This window comes from Tetrahymena thermophila (assembly GCF_000189635.1).
Source record: "Tetrahymena thermophila SB210 genomic scaffold scf_8254664, whole genome shotgun sequence".
NCBI classification, from domain to species: domain Eukaryota; phylum Ciliophora; class Oligohymenophorea; order Hymenostomatida; family Tetrahymenidae; genus Tetrahymena; species Tetrahymena thermophila.
In genome coordinates this window covers 74,757-97,858 of record NW_002476431.1, presented here as the reverse complement: position 1 = coordinate 97,858, position 23,102 = coordinate 74,757, and the positions used below count along the sequence as shown (strand labels likewise).

At 22.0% G+C, this 23,102-nt stretch overlaps 9 protein-coding genes across 9 annotated transcripts; 6 read left to right on the top strand and 3 right to left on the bottom strand. All coding sequences in view use genetic code 6, as the record gives it.

Annotated features, from left to right (window-relative positions):
- Positions 1 to 617: 617 nt before the first annotated feature.
- Positions 618 to 2,072, top strand: TTHERM_00522100 (hypothetical protein; the record flags this gene model as incomplete). The annotated part of the gene is made up of 1 exon (XM_001014388.3): positions 618 to 2,072. One exon carries the CDS (start codon positions 618 to 620, stop codon positions 2,070 to 2,072), a length of 1,455 nt encoding a protein of 484 aa, XP_001014388.2.
- Positions 2,073 to 3,468: 1,396 nt separating this feature from the next.
- TTHERM_000522099 (hypothetical protein) lies at positions 3,469 to 4,090 on the top strand (the record flags this gene model as incomplete). Its single annotated transcript, XM_012797317.1, has 2 exons — positions 3,469 to 3,534; positions 4,004 to 4,090. 2 exons carry the CDS (start codon positions 3,469 to 3,471, stop codon positions 4,088 to 4,090), a joined length of 153 nt encoding a protein of 50 aa, XP_012652771.1.
- Positions 4,091 to 4,880: 790 nt separating this feature from the next.
- On the top strand, positions 4,881 to 5,531 carry TTHERM_000522098 (transmembrane protein, putative; the record flags this gene model as incomplete). Its single annotated transcript, XM_012797316.1, has 1 exon — positions 4,881 to 5,531. The coding sequence occupies one exon, from the start codon at positions 4,881 to 4,883 to the stop codon at positions 5,529 to 5,531; it is 651 nt and encodes a 216-aa protein (XP_012652770.1).
- A 1,933-nt stretch (positions 5,532 to 7,464) lies between these two features.
- TTHERM_000522097 (hypothetical protein) lies at positions 7,465 to 7,794 on the bottom strand (the record flags this gene model as incomplete). The annotated part of the gene is made up of 1 exon (XM_012797315.1): positions 7,465 to 7,794. One exon carries the CDS (start codon positions 7,792 to 7,794, stop codon positions 7,465 to 7,467), a length of 330 nt encoding a protein of 109 aa, XP_012652769.1.
- A 1,191-nt stretch (positions 7,795 to 8,985) lies between these two features.
- On the top strand, positions 8,986 to 12,215 carry TTHERM_00522080 (D-alanyl-D-alanine carboxypeptidase family protein; the record flags this gene model as incomplete). The annotated part of the gene is made up of 5 exons (XM_001014386.2): positions 8,986 to 10,214; positions 10,567 to 10,874; positions 11,002 to 11,274; positions 11,339 to 11,439; positions 11,493 to 12,215. 5 exons carry the CDS (start codon positions 8,986 to 8,988, stop codon positions 12,213 to 12,215), a joined length of 2,634 nt encoding a protein of 877 aa, XP_001014386.2.
- A 1,357-nt stretch (positions 12,216 to 13,572) lies between these two features.
- On the bottom strand, positions 13,573 to 14,841 carry TTHERM_000522079 (ankyrin repeat protein; the record flags this gene model as incomplete). Its single annotated transcript, XM_012797314.1, has 5 exons — positions 13,573 to 13,713; positions 13,797 to 14,027; positions 14,130 to 14,228; positions 14,514 to 14,621; positions 14,716 to 14,841. 5 exons carry the CDS (start codon positions 14,839 to 14,841, stop codon positions 13,573 to 13,575), a joined length of 705 nt encoding a protein of 234 aa, XP_012652768.1.
- Positions 14,842 to 15,930: 1,089 nt separating this feature from the next.
- On the top strand, positions 15,931 to 17,688 carry TTHERM_00522070 (hypothetical protein; the record flags this gene model as incomplete). The annotated part of the gene is made up of 1 exon (XM_001014385.2): positions 15,931 to 17,688. One exon carries the CDS (start codon positions 15,931 to 15,933, stop codon positions 17,686 to 17,688), a length of 1,758 nt encoding a protein of 585 aa, XP_001014385.2.
- A 581-nt stretch (positions 17,689 to 18,269) lies between these two features.
- Positions 18,270 to 21,415, bottom strand: TTHERM_00522060 (cyclic nucleotide-binding domain protein; the record flags this gene model as incomplete). Its single annotated transcript, XM_001014384.3, has 13 exons — positions 18,270 to 18,639; positions 18,695 to 18,853; positions 18,904 to 19,079; positions 19,138 to 19,320; positions 19,377 to 19,608; positions 19,662 to 19,909; positions 19,965 to 20,147; positions 20,215 to 20,368; positions 20,420 to 20,573; positions 20,641 to 20,791; positions 20,876 to 21,019; positions 21,160 to 21,323; positions 21,391 to 21,415. 13 exons carry the CDS (start codon positions 21,413 to 21,415, stop codon positions 18,270 to 18,272), a joined length of 2,343 nt encoding a protein of 780 aa, XP_001014384.3.
- Positions 21,416 to 21,876: 461 nt separating this feature from the next.
- TTHERM_00522050 (ankyrin domain protein) lies at positions 21,877 to 22,794 on the top strand (the record flags this gene model as incomplete). The annotated part of the gene is made up of 1 exon (XM_001014383.3): positions 21,877 to 22,794. The coding sequence occupies one exon, from the start codon at positions 21,877 to 21,879 to the stop codon at positions 22,792 to 22,794; it is 918 nt and encodes a 305-aa protein (XP_001014383.1).
- Positions 22,795 to 23,102: the final 308 nt, after the last annotated feature.

Below are 23,102 nucleotides of genomic sequence, written 5' to 3'. Positions count from 1 at the left end.
ACTATTTCATTAAAGCAAGCACCTAGCTTTTGATCTAATTTTCGAATCAGATTAAAATTTAGAAAGGAAGTAATGCGCATTTATCTTTGCAAGTAAAATAAAATTGAATTAAATCAATATTTTACTTTCTAAGTAATAAATATTAGATGAAAATTTCGGCTATGATTAAAAGCTTACTTCATCAACAGTATCAAGTATGCCTGGTGAATGCAAATTTAAAGTAGAAAAATTAAATTTTTATTTATTACATTATATTAAATTTAAAATAGTTATCTGTTTAAAATTTTCATTTTGAACGGAAGTGATTGATAATGCCTAAAAGTTAAAATTTGCTTTGCACCTCAATAAATAAATAAATAAATTTTTTTGATTTAAACAAAATTTCAATATGAGTTTTTGTAATTATTAATTTATTAAAAAGAAAAATCAAAAACTTTATAAAATAAAAAATTAAGTCTTTGTTATAAAACTTAGTTTTGTTATATAAAGCAATAAAAAAAACAATATTGAGCAATATATAACATTAAAATTACTAACTATTCTTTTAAGCTGACCTTTCCGCTTTAACTTACTTCCAATCAGCTATTTTCATACGCTTCCAGTACTGATAGATAAAAATGAAAATTTCGAATTAGACTACTTTTTTTGCTTAAATTAAACAAGAAGAACAGTAAGATTAGTCATAATCTTAATGTTGGATGAACTAAGGCTCTCACTAACTACCAAAGTAAGCTGAAAAGCATACTTTTTCTTATAAGGACTCACAAAGCACTACGAGCCTACAAAGCATAACCGCAAAAGTAGTTTTGCTAAATCGTAGTACATCTGCGACAAATTCTGATTAATGCAGAAATGAGGATGCTCTTTATCATTATTCTCATTATATAAACACTTTTAAATATAGAACAGCTCTTCTATAAGAATAAGAAGCTAAAATTTCTTATATCAATAATAGAAAACATTAAAAGTTAACTTATTTGCCTTATTAAAATCTTGTTTTTTCTGTCAACAAAGCAAATATTGAGAAAATAAATGACAATTTTATTTTTGAGTGGATTCGCTTCATGGAAGACTACGATTGCGAAAAAATAGGATTAAATATAACGAATCAACCGTAATCAAATATAAGCAATAATATATTTAATAAAAATGCCAATTTTACCTTTTAAAGTAATTTAAATAATGTAATCAATAAATCTAAAAAAAAAATAAAGCTAGCTCGAAAAGCCAATCATTAAATTAACATTCGCGATTTAATTTCACAATTCTCTATTCCTTAAGATATTTAAGAGTTAATTTTATGTAAATTTTGCCTTTACGTTTAGAGCTTATATAAAATTCTTAAAGGAAACAATAGAGAAAAATAAATTTCGTCCATCGACCCACAAATCTATTAATTTATTTTTAACAACCAAATTAACAATGATTCCATAGCTCCAGTCAATAATGAAATTTCTTAATCTGGATATCTTAATTCTAACCACCACGAATTCAACATATTTAGTAAAAAACAATCTTAGGAAGACTCCAGCGAATTGTTAAAATAATAAAAAAAGTATCATTTCAATATGTCAAAGTATTTTATGCTTTTTCTTTTAGAGCTATTAAGCGACTATCATATTATGACATTGAGTGAATTGCCAGAAGCAATCATAACTGAAATAAGTGCTATTATCTCTGAAATAAAACAAATTAGTAAAAAAAATAATTCAAGTAAAACAAATTACTATAATCATTATCATTATGATGTCTTATTCTTACAAATCAATGAACAAACAAAAAATACAGTACTAAAAAATTAAAAGCTCCTAGACATGCATTTAAAAGTTTTTCACATTCAAAACCTTGATAATTTCTTAAGTCTTTAGCGCATTAATATAATTAAATAGTACATATCATAAATTGTACTCTCATAATTATCCATATTAAAAGGAAAAATATTCCTATCAACTTAAACTTCGAATTTATCAAAGTCTGTTTTAGAGGATTTAAATTCTAAAATAGACTACCTCTACCGTGTTGAATAAGGCATAATTGATTTGAACTTGGGTAAAACTATTAATCGCTTTTGAATAATTTGAGCCAAGTCCAGCTTTAAAAGCTTTTCATCATAGCATAAAACATTTTTAAGCACTCTAAAATTATAAACAACCTATTTAAAAAACAAAGATAACTACTAACAATTATATATAAAATATTATACAAACCCTTTATTATAATCAATTAAATATAGTTAAAAAACCTATACTCAAAATGTAGCGATAAATTCTATTTTAACAAAAATTACTCTTCAAATTATTAATAAATATTTATTCAGCTTTTACCTATTTTGTTTTATATAGATTCAATTGAAAAGGAAAAAATAGTGCATTTCAATTCTATTTGATTTTTTTAAAAAAAGCAAAATTCCTTTTCTTGAAAAAAAAAATTAAATCTAATCAAAAAAAGATGTTTATGTTTTGTTTATTAATTCTTTTTACTCTTAATCATTTTGTTTTTACAAAATATACAAGCAGATGTAAAGCAATCACTATTTCAATTATTTAAATTGATTAATTACAATTCTTTTATGAAGATATTAATACTAAATTCTTTCTAAAATAAGTGGGAAACTTAAAATATAAAGATAAATAAAGTCTTAAGATAAGTCCTTAATATTTAAAAATTTTTTAGTTTTTGAGTAGGGATTAATATTATTGTTCAAAATCAACAACTGCTGGTTGACTTTACTTTATTACATTTTCTTAATTTTGATTAAAAAAATATCAGTGTAAACTTTAATTTTCCTTTTAAAAATATTGTAAATTAATAAATGCTTCAAAAAATCTAATCAAAAACTCAAACATACATTAATAAATATTAAGTTAATAAATAAATACCTTTGTGTTTTAACTTTTTCATTAAAAAGTTATATTCATATTTCCTATTAAAAATATTGTATATTAATTATGCTTCTAAATCTAATCAAAAGCTAATAAACATTAATAAAAATTAAGTTAATAAATAAATAACTTTGTGTTATAAATTTTACATAAAAAGTTATATTCATATTTCCTTTTAAAACAAAGTAAAATCATTCAAATAAAATGTTCTTTATAGATTTGATTAGAAATTCTTCAAAATGATGATAGAGTCTTAAAAATAAATGATTAGATAATAAATTCCACAATCAAAAAATGATAGAAGTCATAAATAAATACATATTGATTAGTAATGAAATATTAAAGTAAATTAAAACAAAATAATAATAAATTATCATCTAGAGTTTAGAATTCAAAGTAAAGAAGTGTGTTTTAAGAGTTCTTTCTAAGCTTGTTAAAATAATATTTTAGGTATTTTTTATTGTTTTTTTTTCGCTTTTAAGAGAATAGAACTTATTTTTTGTATTTAATCATTAATGAATATTACTTATAATTTACCATAATAAATTATAAAATTCACTGAACGAAAACAGAGGTATTACTAAAAATGGAATATTTTTAAAAATATCAAAAACTTGGTAATATTAACTAATAAAACGTTCCAAGTTAAAAGGTAATATGGCAATTATTTTTGTATTGTTTTCTCTATTATGAAAATAACTTAAAAACTTAGGGTTATATTTAATTATAATCTAACTAATTTTTCTTTTTTGTTATGTGAATTTGAGAAAAAATTAATATTTTTTAAAAATATGTTTATTCATTCTCCAAAGCTATACTTTATTTTTTACTCAACAAAATTTTTATAAACATGAATTTTAAGTTAGTAAATAACATCTTAAACAAAAAATGTTAATAAGCTTAATCTTTACATTAATCTTATTCTTAGTTTTGATAAATTTTTTAAAATTAATTAAAGTTGTGAGTATTTTTAAAAATTTAAGGCTTAAATGAATAATATTTATACATAATATTCTATCAATATATTTAATATAAGCTTTAAATACTTAAAATCAATTGTGATTTTATTATATCTTTGTATTTAAATTTCTAAAATAATTTAAAAATAAAATGAATTATAGTTAAAAAAATAAATTTCCAGATATTTTACTTTCAAGAAAGTAAATAAAAAGATACATTAAATTTTTAAATGTTAATTCGTGATGTGACCGACCATTGCTAAGTAAAAATTAAATTTTTAAAATTATATTTATATATTTATTTGTAGTTGAATAGTTCAATCAATTTCCACTTACAAGTGTACAAAGCTAGCTTTATGGTATCAAACAAACAAGCAAAACAAACAAAAAATAGATTTTATCTCAACAATAAATACATAAAGCTTACAAACAAATATTGATAATAATTTAACAAATAAAAAATAAATCTTGCAAAAAGAAGAAGACTGATTGAAAATTTTACTCCAACTGAATTAATAACTTTTCGGGTTGAAAGTATTCTAAAAAATAAAAATTGATAAAAAAAGCATTTAATTAATAAAATAAAAGGAATTAATGAAGATATTTTATTGAATTATAATTTGAGTTTGGTACTTAGGACTATAAACTAAATATATCAATATATGTATAGAAATTCTATTAAATGGTATTTAATATAATTAGTCAATTGTTGTTTATATATTATTATATAACCTATTTGAGTTAAATTTAGTTTGTTAATTATTTTTGTTTGTTTGTTTGTTTGTTTAGCATAATCTAAAATTATTTTGATCACATTTAAGATTGCTATATGTGATAAACGCAAGCTTGTAATGTAATTAATTTGTAGCTAGATGCAGACTTTGAAGAGCTGTTTTTAACAAAATGTTCTATCATTTTTATATCACTATAAATATTATATGCTTTTGCTTTGATAATAATATATTAAATTATTCCTAAAAAGTTATCTGCATCGCAAGACGAAGCTTACTTTATTCCATTAATTTCATAAAACTCTTTGATGTCTTACTCAATAATTTCATATATTTTTAATAGAATTTTTAATTTCTAAAGTGGAGATTTTGTTATTTAAGTCTTTTTTATGTGTTCAATTGCTTTAAAAAATGGTTAATCTATATACTTATTGCTATTATTAATAATGTTGCCTTCTCTTGATTTTTAAAACTAAGCTAGAGTCAATTCACTGAGTTAAAATTCCTTTTTTATTCCTAGTTCTTATAATGAAATACCTTACTTCTTATCAATTTGTTCTTTGAGCTTTTGCTAAAATTCATCATCAACTTCTGAAAAGAGTTTGTTCATTTTTCTGTAAAAATTGTCAAATGAAAATAAAATACTGCAAATGAAATTTTAAAGGTTGTCTATGCTAAAAAACATATATGTATTTTCATCATAGTGTGATCCTTTATTTTGTTTGTTAAGATTATTATTTGTTGCTGATAAAGATTAGCTCATTAACAGATAATCTAGTCTATAATATACCCTTAATAGATCTACTATGAATGAAATGAAATCACCAACTTCTTCAGTAATTATTTTTAAGTACATTGATGGCTAGCTAAGCTTTAAAGAATCATAGGTAAACCCAAAAAGTTCTACGTACTTAGAAAGCAAATATGCGATAGGGTTTTTTTACGTATTTTACATATGACGTTGTAAAACTCGAGTAATTTCTTTATAGCGATTTAAACTTTTAAACATCTTATCATATTCTTCTTCCTCCATAATTATTTGCTTTTAAAAATCATCCATCGCTGCAGACATTCCAGTTAGTAATGCACTCATTTGCTTTATATCATCTTGTACATACTATTACTCTTCATTATTGGAATATTCTGAGTTTATAGAGCCACTACGGCTCTTTATACTTTAACTTTTAATTTGATAGATTGAGTTACGGTGCTCTTGTAGAGATTCCTAAAGAAGTTCTGTATTCTCTATAATACTTTCTAATTTTTTCTCTCTTTCTATAGTGAATTGCTATTAAAATTGTAAGAGTTCGTTGCTATTAATTGGCTCTTGAGGATTCATTTAAGATGTAACATTACTATCTCTATTAGTTTCTTGTCTATTTGAATATGAAGAAGCCCTATTTACTCTCCAGCTATCTTTTCTTCTTGCTAAATATTCACTAGAGTCAAAGTAAGATTATTCTGAGGCTTTTGTTACTTCAAAAATAGATTGTTCTTGCACCTCTTTATATTATTCAAATGAATAGACATCTTTTATCAATTCCATAGCCCATTTGTGTTAAGAATATTTTTTATTTTGAGTAAGTTAGTGTTTTAAATGGTTATACCAATCAGGTAATCTTTTATTTCTAATATTGGATATACAATTCAGTTTCTATATGCATGATAAAAATTTTAAATGACTCTATCTTTAAGCTGGTTATTGGTTCATTAACTAGCCAGTAGTGTGATCTTCCATTTGAATATAATTTGTTTAGCTCTCTAATTAATCTCCACTTCTTAAACTACCAGAGAAAGATATAGTGCTGTTGCTTCCACTATTTTAGTTTCCCATTTTAATGATGTATGTAAATTGCTTGATATAATTAATACTCTATTTTAAAAACTATTGAGTGCTGTAGCTTGCTTGAAAATATTAATAGATTTGATTGCCTTAAAGAACTAAAATATATAAAGGTGCTTTGCTTATTTGCTTTAAGATCTATAAATTTATTACTTTATGAATTAAAATTTAATAATTTTTTCTAATAATCTTCTATGCCAATATTTAATTTTTGTTTTATATTTAAATTTCTTTTATATTACTTTAAAGGTGATCATTAATATTCATTCATTCATTGCTTATTTCATTTTTGATTTATATCTATATCAAAAAACATTAGTTAGCTTGATATTAAGAAAACCTTGATATAATAATAAATATCTGATAAATTTAAACTTTTTTCTTGTTGAGAATAACATTTTTAAAGTAATTATCATAAGAATTTAACAGTGCACTCTAATCAATTTTATATTCAAAAAGAAAATAGTTTATGTGAAAAATATTTTTTTAGTTTTTTTGAAATAATTTGTATAATCGATGAAAACAAATATATATGTATACATATAGGAGTTAATTAAATAACATAACTTATATTATTAATTTTCTTTCAATCTTTCATATAAAATAATTTATTTTTTTTTAATAAATTCTATTCATAATTAACTAAAATATTGATGATTATTAAAGCTTAATAAAATTACAAATTAGTATACTCTTAGGAATCTTAAATTCATTTCTTTCTTTTAAAACCTTTCAAATTATAATTTAAAATATTTATTTTAATAAACAGAAATTTTTATGGATTCTATTGAAGATAAAATAAATCAATACAGTTTAGATAATCTTAAATTCTTTTACTAATAAACACTTGTAATTCTTTAGTTGATTTTTGTCATTTTAAGTTAGATTTGTTTTTGTTTGCAAAATTAATTTTTAAAAATATTATTTAAAAAAATTAACAGCAAAGAGTAAATAACTTAAAAAAAGCTAATACAAAGAGATGGTTATCTCATTTATCAGAAAAATAAATGAGACCCTATTATCTATATTTCTGAGTATTTTTGATAATATCATGCTCTTGATTGACTCCCTTTTTTCAATAAACAAAGGAGTAAAATATTCAGAATAGGATATTTATTATATTAAAAAAGAAAATAGGAGGATAGTTAGAGATTTATTATGTCCTAAAAAGAAGCAAAAACCCAAAAGTGTGAGGGAAAATTAAAATAACCCAAATAATAATAATCTAGGTGACACATAATTTAAAAATAATAGTAATAATTCGGATGATAGTGATGATGACAAGCCAAGTTACAATCCAAGAAAATAGAAATTTGGCAACTTATCAGATTATGGTACCGTATAAGGTTGTGCAAGTGGCACATGAGGTTGAGCCGCATATGATTTCATCAGGAAATACACTTTTTACAATTGAGGCAAATTAAAGAAAATATCTAAAAATATTTAAATTTTCTGAATTAGCTTCATTTAATGATTTTTTGAATCTAAACGCACAAAGCGAGTTTCAAGAATGAAAATAAAATGTAATTTCTTGGTGATTTCAAAAAGTTTTCACAGAAAATAAGAATAATTCATTTAATAGATAACTCTTAGTGAAGACTTTCAATAAGAATTGCTTAAAATAATAATAGCTATTTATACAATTTTTCAGTATTACTTAATAAATTAATATTTGTATTATTTATAAAATATCATTAGAATATAAGTTAATGATATTTTTTTAGTTCCTTTATAATAAAATAAATTCTAGCATTATAAAATAAATATTTTTTAATCAACAGAGAGAAATTTAGTTTTGAAAAAAATAAATAAAAATTATATTATTCGAAATGAATTATTTACTAAAATTAGTAGAATGAATTGTTAAATTTAAAAATAGATTGGAAAATTTTTAAAAATTAATTGTTATTCTAATATTTGTTATTTATATTTTGGAGACTTTTCATTTGAATCTATCTTTTCTATTAATACTTTTTGATTTAGTAATATCTATTATTTAAAGATAAATTAAGAATATATTTTAAGTAAATTTTCTAAAAATTTTAAAAACAATTAATAAATAAATAAATCTTTTTTATAATAAAATTGAAGAATGTGAAGATGAATTAAATGTGGATTAGAAAAAAGATTTGATTTTATGTATTTTTAAGAAGTATTTATTGATGGCTGAAAAATAAAATTATCAAATATTAATTATCAAAATTATTGAAAATATGGCAAAAAATCAATAAAGAGGAATTTAATATTGTAACAAATTCAAATGATAATCTTTTTTATTAATAAAAGAGTGCTAAATACCAATTAAATATGCTAAATTTCTATTGGTCATTAACTTTTAAATTACATTTATTCATTTACCTGTTCAGTAGTTTGTACTTTGGCTTTCCTTAATCTCCCTTAATTTATAAAGAAATAAAACAAACTTTGCAAGAAATTAATAGAAATTTTAATTAATTGTTTTAATTCTTTAATTTCTATTAAAAAAATAAACTTTGGAGATATAAAGGTAGAGAGAGACATTAATATATTAATCGATTGCGAAAAGCTTCACTTAAAATTTTAATATTAAGATGAACTACTTTCAAAATAGCAGCATAAATAACTTCTATCCCTTGATGCAAAGGAGTAATATTAACAAATTTGTTTAGCCTTAATTAGTTTGTGTAGATCAATCAAATATGAATGTCACAGCAACTGCTTTAAACACTATTAAGAACTCAACTAGTTAAAAATTTTAGCGTGGAAGTAGATAGTATATAATAAAGTTTAGAAACTCCAATGCTTCAGCAATCTCTACTAGCTAAAGTCCATAAAAGAGAAATAAAAATCAGCTTAAGTAAGAACTAAATAATCATTTAAGCAATCCATACTAAAAGGAAAACAAAAATTTAACTGAAATATCAATTAAAGCTCAAAAGATAGTAACAAAAGTAGTATCTCCATCTTCTTCAGTATCTACCTAATCAAGCAACAAGAACGATTTACCAGCTACTGATAAAGATGATGATTCTCCAATGAGACTTAACAATTAAGATTAAATTAAAAAAATTATACAATTTTAAAATGATTCAGTTGGGTAGAAGGCTTCTTAAAAAGCTATTAGCAACTATCCTAAAAATGATTCAAGAATTTCTTCAAAAATATAAAATAAATAATAAAATGACTCACAATCTCCAAATAGATCTAAAAGCAATGAAAGCAAAAATATGTAATTTTTTTAAGATAATTCAAATTAAGCATTACAAGAAGCAGTTGACTAAGATAAATCAAAATAAAGAAATGTTATGAGAGATTCTAATACATTTTTAATCAAACCAAGTAACTAAAATTACGATTCAAAGGCAGTTAATATAGTTGATTATTAAAAAATTTTAGATAATTCGTCTGAAATTAATTAATAAATCCTTCCTATAACTACTCGTAATAGAGATGGCAGTGCTCCACCTCTAAATGCAATCTCATAAAACAGTAAAGCACTAGAAAGTGATAAAAAAAATACTAAAGATACATTAAGCCAAACTTAATAACCAATGTAAAAACGCCATTCAATCTTAAGGCTTAGTGATCCTTAATCTATAGTTAATACCTTATATAATGATTTAAACTTAGGGAAAAAAAATTCAAAAAATGAATAAGATCTACAATAAAAACAATCACAATAGTAATCAGATAGATATTTATTATCAACAACTTTTAGCTAAATTTAATTTAATGATAATATCAAAAAATAAATCACCTAAAAATAGACTAAAAAAAATTCTTCATTTTTATGCTCGAAAAGAAAGAAGTTTAAAAAAAGGTAATTTTATTTATAAAAATAATACTACAAATTATAATTCTAATTTTATTAAATTAAAAAAAATTTACCAATAAACCTCAAAATAAAACTTCAATAAATTTTTTTTTTTTCTATATAAACCTCAAATTATTACTCAAATTTTTTTGTAAAATAATTTTTCAGAACTGAATTAACCCCAAAAGTATTTTGGTTGATATAATTTTATTTATTTAAATATAAAGAAAGTATTAATTTAAAACTATTTTTAAAAATTTAACAACTTTAATTATAATTTTATTAAACTTATGTTTACTTATGGGTATAAAAATTTCATTTTATAGAATTAAATTAAATTTTTTTTATAATAATTTAGTAAAAATCATATTAATCTTTAAGAAATTCCTCTATAAGCTAAAACTTCATAAAACACACAAATACTTTCAAATTAAGAAGAAAAATTTGAATAATATGATTAAGATTTTTAAACTTTAGCAGACTAGCTTGAAAATCAGTAGTTGCATATGAAAATAGTTGGTAATGAATATTTACTTGATGATGATAATGCCTATTCAGAAGAGTACTTGGATGAAGATGAAGAAATAAATAAAGAATTTATATAGTAATAAATGAAAGATAATAAAAAAGTTAAAATAAATAATTCAGTTATTCTTCCTTCTTTAGGTATTTCTATTTTTTAATTAAATATTTCAAATAAAAGTTAAAGCCAAAAAAACATTTTATTAATCTTGAAATATTGAACTATTTTTCAAAATTTTGATGTTTATAAATAATTGTTTTTTATTTTAAGTTTAAATTAGCTCTAATAATATTGTAGATGATCAATTAGAATAAAAATTCAAATCAAAAGAGCTTAGTTCGCTAAATCTCACTGCTAAAAGCGTTTGTATATTTGATGTGGAAAAAAATAAACCAATACTTTGTTTAAAAGGTAAAAAGCCTAGAGAAGTTGCTTCTTTAACAAAAATAATGACTTGTTATATTATTTGTTAAGCAATATAAAAGAAAAAAATTAAACAAACTGAATAGATAAAAGTCTCAAGAGCAGCAGCATCTATGATAGGTAAATTATTTTAAAGTGAAAATAACAATATACATTATAAATTATTTAAATAAATGTATTTTAGGGACAAGCGCTTATTTGAGGTCTGGAGATCAGCTTTCTGTTTGGGATTTATTACATGGTTTAATGCTCCCATCAGGAAACGATGCAGCTTTTGCATTAGCTGTAAAATTAATTGTGTAAAAAACATACTTTTACTAAAATTTCTTTTTAAAAAGGAATATATGGGAAGAATTTTATTCTTTGAAGACAATGACTATAAAGAATAACTTTAATAGAATCCTAATAGTTTTGAAAATTGTAAAGCTAAAGATGCAATTAAGTGTTTTCTTAAAGAGATGAATAGGGTTGCGAAGGATTTAAAACTAGCAAATACAAAATATTCAAATCCTCATGGATTAGTAAATAAAAGTAATAGGTCAAGTGCTTTAGATATTTGTAAATTATCTGCTCATTGCTTGACTAAGTCATAACTATTTAGATAAATTGTAAAGACAAAACAGTATACGTGTTAAGTAAGGAACAAGCAAGGTAGTATAAGAATAGCTAGTTGGGAAAATACAAACAAGTGTTTATTGAGATATAATACAATATGTGATGGTGTTAAAACAGGAGTAACATGTACTGCAGGTCCATGCTTGACAACATCCTGGAGGGTTAAAGACAGACACTTTATAATTACCATTTTGAAATGTGATTCATTAGAGCTAAGATATTCTGAGTCTTAAAGAGTGTTTGCATGGATTTGTGAAAAATTAGGAATTGAATTATCAGCAGAAGAAAAAATGCCATATGAAAAAGTTAAATAGTTGTATAAAAGAAATTCTGTGGAGTCTATTCAATCTATGAAAGAGTCATGCTCAAATAACAGTCTTTCTTCCAAATAAAACTCTAACTTAATCCTATAAAAATCTGATTCTCTTTTGAAAATGTAAAATTGACTTAATTTTTTGCTTGCTAGTTTAAGTTAGCCAATAAGTCAAAACTTTCATTTAACTCTTCTAAAATAAACTATGTAAATAAATAAATAAATAAAATAAATTTAAAAATATTTTATTCAATTTCAACAAACAAACGATATAAAATAAAATAGACAAAAAATATTAAAAATATTAAATTTAATCAATAAATCAATCTTAAACAAAAACTTATTTATTTTGTGAATATTACTTCTTTATATTTGCCTCAAAATAAACACTTATCTCTCTTGATTTTTTACTTTATTAAATTTGCTTATTACTAATTTTGAAAATATCAAAAATATTTTCCAAAAAATACCTTTAATCTTATTAAAAAATATTATTATAATTTGTTTATTTTTAAGAAATTTAGAAATTCAGTTAAATTTTGTTTCATCTTATAAAATATACTCTTTAAATATTTGGGTTTAATTAAAATAATTTTTATTAAAATACATAAACTACTAACTTAACTCTTCATTAAAACAATTTTCCTTTGTTTTTTTTTGCTATCTAATAAATAAATTTCATGCAATCTTAAAAAATATAATTAAAATCTTCTTTTTATATTTCCTTCAATTTTCATTTCTTTTTGATTCATATGATATATTTGATCAAAAGTGGTGTTTTATTATTTTAAAGTAAAAATGCTTACAATATATATTTACTTCTTTGAATATTTTTGTTTTTATAAAAATTAATTTAGAAATTAGTATTTTGTTAAAACTAGATAAGATTTACGTTTAAAATAGATAAGAATGACTTAAATAAATTTTAAAGATAAAAATATGAAATAAGAAAGTGAGATTAATAAATTAAATAAAAGTAATCATTGTATGATAATAAAAGAAAATTTGATATCATATAAATTAACTAAAGAATTAGTTTATATTAACAACAAAGATTATTTATATTAAGTATTGATAGATATATTATTGAAAATTTATTAGATTAATTGGATTAATTTTAAATTTAGATCATAAAATTTTTTATAATTTTATATTATTTTGGTTATTATTAAATCTAAATGTATCCATTTTGTTGATAGATAGATAGCATTATAATAATTGTTATTATTATTATTTTTGAGAAGTAGATATAAAGTTTTGATATTGTAAGTATGAGATAACTATTAGTAAATTAAGTGTATGACTTTATTTAGTTAAGTCAGTCAGTCAGTCAGTTGGTTGTATGTATTTATAAATGAGAGGAATTATTTGTTTAGTTTTTAAGATTGAATAAGCATCATCTTCTTCTTCATTTTTAGTAGTTAGAAAATAATTTCATTAATATTTATTTGTATATAAAGTCTTCTTTCATTTTTTCTTAGAATTTTTTTTCACTTGGTTGTAGAATAATAATCTAATAAATGTATAAAATGTTTAGTTTTAAATTCTAATATCTGATTTGGACAAGCTTCGAGCGGTATTTCATCTATGCAAGAGTTTTCCATTTCCTATTAAATGTATTTAAGACTTAACTTAAATAATAATTAAAAATAATGTTTATGCGTTTACGTTAAAAAATAAGTAACTAAATTTGTTAAAAAGATGAAAAATTTACTAAAAGCTAATTAGAATTAATCATAGTGTCACTTTTAGTCAGAAGAATCTCGTTATAGTCATCCACTTCATTTTAATTCAAACTTTTTATTTTATTTACTCTTCTTTTCAGCATACTTAGCATCTATTTTACATCTTCACTTGATGAAACTTTCTATTTCATTAACGACTAGAGGAATTATATTTAATTTTCTTTCTTTCCTGCAACCACATCAACAGGTCTTTATTTTATCTAAAATATATGTTAAAGATTTGATTAAAATAACTCAAAATTTTCTATCATTGCTAATTGTGTTTTTTCTAAACCTATTTGCAAATCTAATTAATATTTTACTTAATTTTTCATGTCAAACTTTGCTCCGTATTATAACAAAAGAAGAGTACATTCATGTTTTCTATCATAAAACGCTAAGTGTAAGGGTGTTTCACTATTCTAATTTATAGAAAGAAAATAATTGAATCTAATGAAAACATTTTAAGATAAAAATATTTAAATTATATATATAAAATATAAATTGTAGTGTGCTTTGTAGAAAATATAGATCTAATGGCTTTGCTTCAACAGTTTTATTTTAAAAATACAATAAATTTTTTTGTTTTATATTTGTTCTGATTGTTTTGGGTGCCTTGTCTAGCTATAGTTAGTTGTATTTTGGTTAGTATAATTGCATACTTTATTTAATCAAAATATAGTGTAAAAATATTTTAAATTTATTACTGAATCTATGCAGTTTACAAGCGACTGCACTTCAGGTTTTTGCAAAAGTTCACTTAAAATTTAGTATCTATTGTGCCAAACAGCTAAATGAAGAATTGTCCAGCGATACTTTTTTGATTATTAAAAAATAAATGAGAAATATAATTTGTAAAGTCATTGCTTTAAGACAAAAAAATTTGGTAGAAATATGCTAAATAAATACATCTGAGAACTTCCTTGATGTTAAATGCTATATGTCAGGATTCTAAAAGTATTTTATGTCGTTTTGCTCAAGCTTTTTAGTAATTTCATAAATAGAATTTTATTCCTACTTTAGTTCTTTACTCATTCTTGTTAAATGTAATAAATGATTGTTTGTTTATATTTAGTAATTATTTCTTAAGTTTGTGACCAATTTTTACTTTACTTTTAACTTAATAAATCAAAATGATATTTTGTATTAGTTTTTTTAGTATATTAATATAAAACAAAAGAAATTAATCAATGAATCAATGAATGATATTACTAAATTAAGAATCATAAACATTTTTTTTTTCCACAAAAGTTTCTTCTCTCCAAATTGGTGAAAATTCATACGAATTTAAAAACTGTTTTAGGTTTCTATTTAGTGATTAAAATTAATACATCTAGATTATTTTAAAATTTTTAAAAGTAAATTGTATTTTTTATGATGAAGATAATAAAAATCTATAATGTTTACGACTTAATATGGTTAATTATTAATTAATCGTAAAAATCTAGTGAATTTATTCAAAGTTAATATCACTTTTCCAAATATTTTTTACAAAATTTTAAGTTTCAAATTAGGTTTTTATTATAAAATACACCCAAAAATACATTGATTGTTAATGAGTTGAAAGATCTAATTTTATCAATAATAATAAGATACAAGGAATTGTATTACTCTTTTTAATACGCTGAATGAAAAATTGGTAATAAGCAAATCAATTTTTTGATTTTTCTTAAAATTACAGAAAGTTTTTTTAAAGCTAAATACTGAAAATAATTGATCAACATTTTTTAATATTATTGGAATTCCTAAATTAAAATCATTCTTACTTTATCTTAATAAAATAAAAAATTATATTTTTATATTATTAGATTTAATAAAATCAATTAATTAATTAATTAATTAATTCTACTTTTGAAATAAAATTTTATTTTTTTAAATATTATTTTATTTTATTAAATTTAAATAAGCAAAAATAAATTTAGCATTTTTACTTGTTTAACTTCTAAATGGCTTATAAATAGTAATAATAATAATAATTAGATACATATTAGATATAAAATTTGATTTTTAATTTACAACCATTAAATTTTCTTTTGAAAATTTGTCTTTCTTTTCTTAAAAATCTTTAATTTTAAATAATAAAAATTATCTTTTTTTTGAACAAGACATATTTTCAAAGAAAGAATGGAACTATAAGAGTTATATACATCATTCTTACCTAAAAAAGCTAAGAATGATAATAGATAGGTTCCAGCACCTTCTCAAATGTACCTTTCTTCTAATATGCAAAAATTAAAACTTTTAAAAATGGAAAAAGATAGAAAGAAATCGTATAATAGCCATTTACAAAATAATTCAAAAGATATTGAGGAAAGTTATAATGTTTCTCTAAACTAATTTTAAAAAAAGAAAGATGATATTAAAAGATCGAAGAGCTTCAATTAAAGTCCAATAAAATAGGATGATAATAATGAAAGATAAACATAAACTAAGAATAGTCAAAATATACCCTTCGAACAATACATGAATATGAAAATGCTTTTTTAAAAAAATCAATAAAATGAAAAGAATCCTTAGTAAAATATATTTCAAAATAGTTTTCTTTAAAAAATAAATACCAAAGAGGACGATAATAAAATTCCCTCACATCATGAATAATCCATTCAAAAAGATAAGATATATTCCCATAAATAATCAAATTTAAGCTCTAGAAATATGTATCAGTAGTCTATAGTTGTTTTAGATTATGCAAAGCAGAATGAAGAATAAAATTAATGCTAATAAAATTCTTAAAATTTTTCTTAAATAGTTAAAATTCAAGAAATTGAAAACTAAAAAAGTAAATAGTTAGACCAAGAACATAACAGTTATAACAGTATGGGGAGATAATCCCTAGATTATTCTTAGTATCAAAAAGAAATAGAATAATACAAATAGCTAGAGAGGAAATGTTTAAATTAAAGAGAAAATAGTCCTATGAATATATACTTTTAATAATATAGCAAAAGTTAGTAAAGTCATTATGATAAATATTTTCCTCACTATCAAATAAAGATTAAAATTCCTAGTGAAAATAGTCCAGAATAAAAACTAGGTGAGGTAATGGGAGGTAAAATGAGAAGCTATGTTCCTTCAGAATTAAAAGGCTTAGATGCTGACTCCCGCTTACAAATCTCTAGTAGAGAAAAAAAAGATCCATTAGTAGCTTAAAAATTTATAGTTAATAGTAAAATTATACAAAACACCAATTTGATAAATCAAAATAATTTTTAAGAGTGTTATGAAAACCCAAGTTCATATTAAATTTAAAATAACCAAAATATTTATCAAACAAGTGAGTTGCTTTAATATTAAAAAAGAGGAAAGAGTTCGATATGTTAAAGAGCAAATAAAATTATAAATGTCTAACAACCAATAAGCTCCAAAGTAATAAAACCTCCTCTTTCTGTGTAAGCTCACTTAAATAAAGATAATGTTGTGTTTTAAAACCTCTAAGAAACTACTGTTAATGGCGAAAAATAAACATATATAATTCCTCTTCAACAAAATTACAGTGTTTGTTTAAACGAAATAGATAGGATAAAAGCAAGAAGGAAATTACTATTTTCTAAAAGAGGAGTATCTTCAAATGGTGATTTATAGCCTTTTAGTAAGGAAGAGTCAAAAATTTAGTTCATAAACAAAATTGAATAATAAAGATTAACACCTAAAAATTAGATTGATAATTTTTTCAGCAATGCTAACCAAATAAGGTATATAGATAATTAGAATAGAAATAAATATTCAGAAATACAAAATACAATTTAAAATAATAACAACAGTTTTGGCTAAACTTTAATTCAAAAAAATTTTTAAAACACATCTTATTTTGAGAATAATGATAATTAAAATTTACAATAATTGAATACAAAGAAAAGAAAACATATAAAATCATAAGTATGAAATTTGTATGTAATTCAGTAAGAGTATGTGAATTAATTAAATGCATACGAAAAAAATCAAATTTTATTTTTTGATAAAATTCAAATGAATCTGCTAATATAAATAAAGTTAAATTATAAAGTTAATTTAAATATTCAAAATATCAAATACTTTATTTAGGTAAGATTTGAGTGATTGTAAAAAAATTAGAAATAGTTATATTTTTCATGCTTTTTCTTTTATTATAATAAAATTATAAAAAATACTTTTTAGATAATAAATATGAAATTTTGTTTACATAATAAAATGCTAAAAAAGAATTTTTATAGAAATATATCATAAGATATTATTAATTAAAATAAAGAATTGTATTTTTATAAAATGCTTAGTTAGTTTATTTTTGTACAAAAAATCTTTTGAAAACAAAATTTATTTAACATTTTTAAGTATGCAAATGAATTAACACAAAATGTAATTTTTATAATTTCAAAAATATTTTAGAAAAATAAATTGAATTATAATCCACTTACAAGTAAGTTTTAAAAAATGCAAAGACTTTATATATTTCTTGAAATAAATTAACTTTATTAATATTTTAAAAATCAGATAAAATATTTGGAATCACCAAAAGCAAGAAAAAGACCTGGATTTCTTCTTAAAAACCCTATCAAGTCATGTCTATCTATTTTAAAGAATGCACAATCATCAGAATTAGCCTAAAGTGATGTTGTATTTTCAGATTCATTTATTAATGAAGATATTTCCCCAATAAAAAATCCTTTTTTAATATCCATATTTATATCAGCTTCAGGACAGTCAACAAATTTGAACTATCCTGATTTTACAATAATTCCAAATTTGGCTTATTCTCCTACCCTCCATAAAAATTAATCTTTTTTAGCGTCTTGATTTATAAGTATCATTTCAAGCTAAGTCTTTTAGGTTTCATTCAAATCTTTCAAAAATGAGTTACTAAGTATTTATAAATAAAAATTATAAAGTAAAATAATTTAAATTAATTAATTACTGTTCTATAATCTAGATTGATTTATTAATACGCGAATGTAGCAATCTTTGCTACTTCTGAAGAATTTTTAGTCCACTACTTTCTTTTCCTTATCCAAAAGCAAACCAAAAATCTTACTTTTCTAGAGTTAGAACATGTAAATCACTCAGAGCTTAAACACTTTATGTTAAAATAAAGTTTTAGCAAATTTAAAATATTAGTTAATTTACCTAGCCATTCTTCTTTATGATTAACCTTGTTGTTGCTCAAGAATCAAAGCAGATTCTCCAAAATACTCTCCTACAGAAAATATTCTGTCTTCAAATATTTTTTTTTCTGAAAATACTTTAACTGATCCTTTCAAAATAATATACCATTTATTACCAAGGGTATTTTATTTTATTACCTAAGTGAAAAAGTATGTAAAAAAATAGAAAACCAAAATAATTTTTTTAGTGCTTTACGTATTATCCTTTTGTGAAAAATTCTTCGTTTGCAATATCAATTAAGTCTCTTAAATTTTTTAAAGATATTCCTTCGAATACATCAACTTATGCTAATATTTCAAGCTTCATCATATAATCTAAAGCTTTATGTTTTTTTACTTTTAAATCAGGGTCTTCTGTTTGAGTATATTATAATCCTATCTAATTTATAAAGTAGACTTATTGTTTTGAGTAAACTTAATTATGAAAGTACTTACTGATGATATTTAAAATGACTACTTATACTCGTTAGGTAAGCAATCTTCATCTGTGTAAATGAGTCTTATATTTTTGTGAGTCTGCTAAGGTAGCTACTATAAAATGCTTAGTTAAGTATGAGCTATTGGATTTCCAGCATCAAAAAGAATTCTGTTATGAATGAATTTAGTATTTGCTAGGAGTTCGAATCTTTTCATTGTGATGACTTATTTTTTACTGATTGCTGAAAATCTTTGTACAAATTAAGAAGTAAGACATATACTATTTATGAAAATTTAACTTACAGTTTAGGGTCATAGAGATTATAGCCAGAATAATAAATTGATGCATTCTAATTATTTATTTCAAAGCCTATGCTTGGTATTACGTGAAAATTATAATGAAAACGGATAACACAACCATTTAAGTTGATTGCTGCACCAATAACAACTGGCTTAAATTTAAATAATCTTCTCATTAATTCACTATTAATTTTACATATTCTTGAATATTTATTTATGAACGAGTTAATAATTGTTGGTGTAGAAATAATCTAGTTTTTTAAAAAATATTTAAAATTTTGAGATTATTATTTTTATTCTAATTACTTCCATTCTTGAAGATTCAACAAATCTTTGCAGAACACCAATATCACATTCACTATGACAATTAGTTAAAATAACCCAATCAATAATATTAGTAGGAATATAGTGAGATTAAAGATAATTTGTTGTAAATATAGGTGGATCAACTAGACCTGCTCTGCCATTAATCCAAATGATAAAGCCACTCTTTTTTAATTCATTAGCAATATTAATAAAAAATAAGCTATATTAAAAAAGATATCAATTTTCTTACAGGCTTGCTTGAGTCAAAAGGAGATGATAAACCTGTATAATTGAATAAAGGTGGTATAAAATCATGCTTGTTTTTATCACTTTCAGTATTCAGCTTGCTTTCACTATTTTCATCAATTACTTACACTTACTAAACCATTCTCTGGTGAATTAACCTTAGATTTGTAAAAAAAATTAATTTTATTTTGATTTTTTTTATGAATTACAATTCTTGCTGTGTTTCAATATCTAATAAGTATTAAAATATCTAATTTTCAGTTTCCTCAATTTCAATTAATTATTTTATTTTTGAATTTTCCGTGATTGTGACTCTTTTACCATTATTTTCAATGTCAACGCCTCTACCAAGTGAAACACATCCTTTTTTAAATTTGAAGGAAAAACTTTCAGTATTTATTTATTTGATAGTTTTAAAATATATTATTACCGTCCTTGTCATAAAAGGCAAATCTTACAAAATAATTGATATCAATATTATCTTTAATTCCTAATATATGTTTATATATGTATTGCTATTCCTTTTCAAATTAAGGAATTCCTTCTTAGTCAAATGAAGTATGGAATTAATGTCTCAGTTCCTTTTTTTTTGTTGATTAATAATATTATTAATTTAAAATTAATTTAATTATTTCTTTTGTTTTGTTTGTTATTTTATAAATTACTTCTTTTTTAATATTTTAAGGCCCTAAGAAACTCTCTTATATGTAGCATTAGATGTCTTCTACTTCTTCTTCTGTACATATAATTGTAGTGATTTTGTGGCATTTTAAGGCATTGTATCTAACTGGTTATTCTAAATCTACTAACTATTAATTGTTTAGAAGGAGTTGAGAATATCATAAAATTGATATGATTGAATCTTTCAAATTATGAATAATACATCAGTTTGAATACTGATTTAGTAGCAATAAGTATTAAAGTAGTTAAAAGGAAAATCATAAATTACAAGAAGTCCATTTTCTTTATTAAACTATTTTTGTGGTAGTATAAAGTAGGTTGGAACTTAATTATAAATATTAAGGGTTTATGAAACTGTCATAGGAGGTATACCATATTAAATTAATCCAACAGCAGTATCAGCAACATGAATTAAAACTCCTTGTTAGGCATCTTTTTAATATCAATAAATGCATTAAATTAACTACTAATACGCTAATTTGAATAATAAATTTTCTACGTTCATTAGTGTTAGCTGAAATCATCTACTTTGCTTATATTTTATTACAAATCTATTTGGTATATTACTACTGGTTTTTAATATTTTGCTTAATGAATTGATTATGAATATAAATTATTTTCAATAAGATAAATTATAAAAAATAATTTATAATAAATAATTGATCAAAATAAATTTTAAATTTAATAAAAATATTTAAATTAAGAATTTCAATTTAATAAAATGTATTTTATTTTCTTAAAAATGGTTAATACTTTTTTTCATTTTTTCATTCATTATTTTTGCTATTCTTAAACTTTAAAAATTTAATTGTTATTTGATATTGATATGCTTGTATGCATGCAGCAATTGATTGATAGGAACATTCTTAAATCTTTTTTAAATACATTAAGATATAATAATTATATTTTACTTAGCATTATACAATCTAAACATTTTAAAGCTATAAATTTTACAAAATATAAAATAATTATATAAAAAGGGGATATGGCTCTCTTTTAAGAATGGTTATATGGATCTGCAAATGATTTCTTTTCTTGGAAAATATATGATATGCTCCCTAAATCAGGGACTGTAGACATACTTGGATTATCGAATTAGTTTCGCCCATAAATATATTCTGCTTGGCATCTTAATCCAAGAAGCGTTAATTTTCACACCAGAAGATATATTTTAAAAAGAGGAATTTTAGAAAACGACCTTGATATAATTAAGGATGCGCTTGACCATGGATTAGATATAAATAGCGAAATAGATTTAAAATATGGGTTTACACCTCTTTCGTTAGCAGCAATATTAAATAGAACTGCGATAATATAATATTTATTTTTGAGAGGAGCTGATGTGAATAAATTGGATAGGACAGGAAATACTCCTCTAATGTAGGCAGTCAAAAACTGGAATTTTGAAAGTATAAAAATCCTAGTTGAAAGCTGCTATAGTGATTTAAATGTTAAAGATTAATATGGTTAGACTGCATTAGACAAGGCTAATTTTAAAAAATTGAAAGCTATAGAAGTATACCTGCAAGATAGAGATATACTAAATGAAGAGAATGAAAAAATATATCGCAAAGCCTTCAATTTGGATAATTAAGAACAAAGCAATCTTGTAAATTAAAACTCGAAAACGAAAAAAAGTTAAAATATTTCTAAAATATCTGCAAAAGAGTAAGCGCAATTAGAAAAACAGATTTAATTTAAACAATTCCCAAAATTTTCTTTAGAATTAAGTATCGAAAATCTATTCAATGATAAATCTGGTGAATAACTTATTAAAAATAAGAAAGTATATATTCCTTAAGCACTTCGCTATCCATTTAACAATTTTAAAGGTGTTTATAGAGTATCATTCTAAAATTTAAAGACTGTAGATGAAGCACTTTTGGAAATTAATGGAAATTGAATTGAAGTTTCTTGTAAATAATCAACCAACCATTTATTTATACTTAAATAATATAAATTATTATCATACTATTGTAGATTTTCTACTTATTTTTATTACATCCTGTTTTAATTTTTAATAATTGCCAATGGCTTAAACGAATTCATTACTAAAAATTAATAAGCATTTGTGTTATCTGCTTACTTATTAATTTTGAATTTTATTAGCTTGAATGAAAAATAAAAAAAGGCTTACAAATGATCTATCTGATTATAATTCCTTAATTAAACATAACATAAATTTTTTAATGTATAAATTTTTGAGCCATT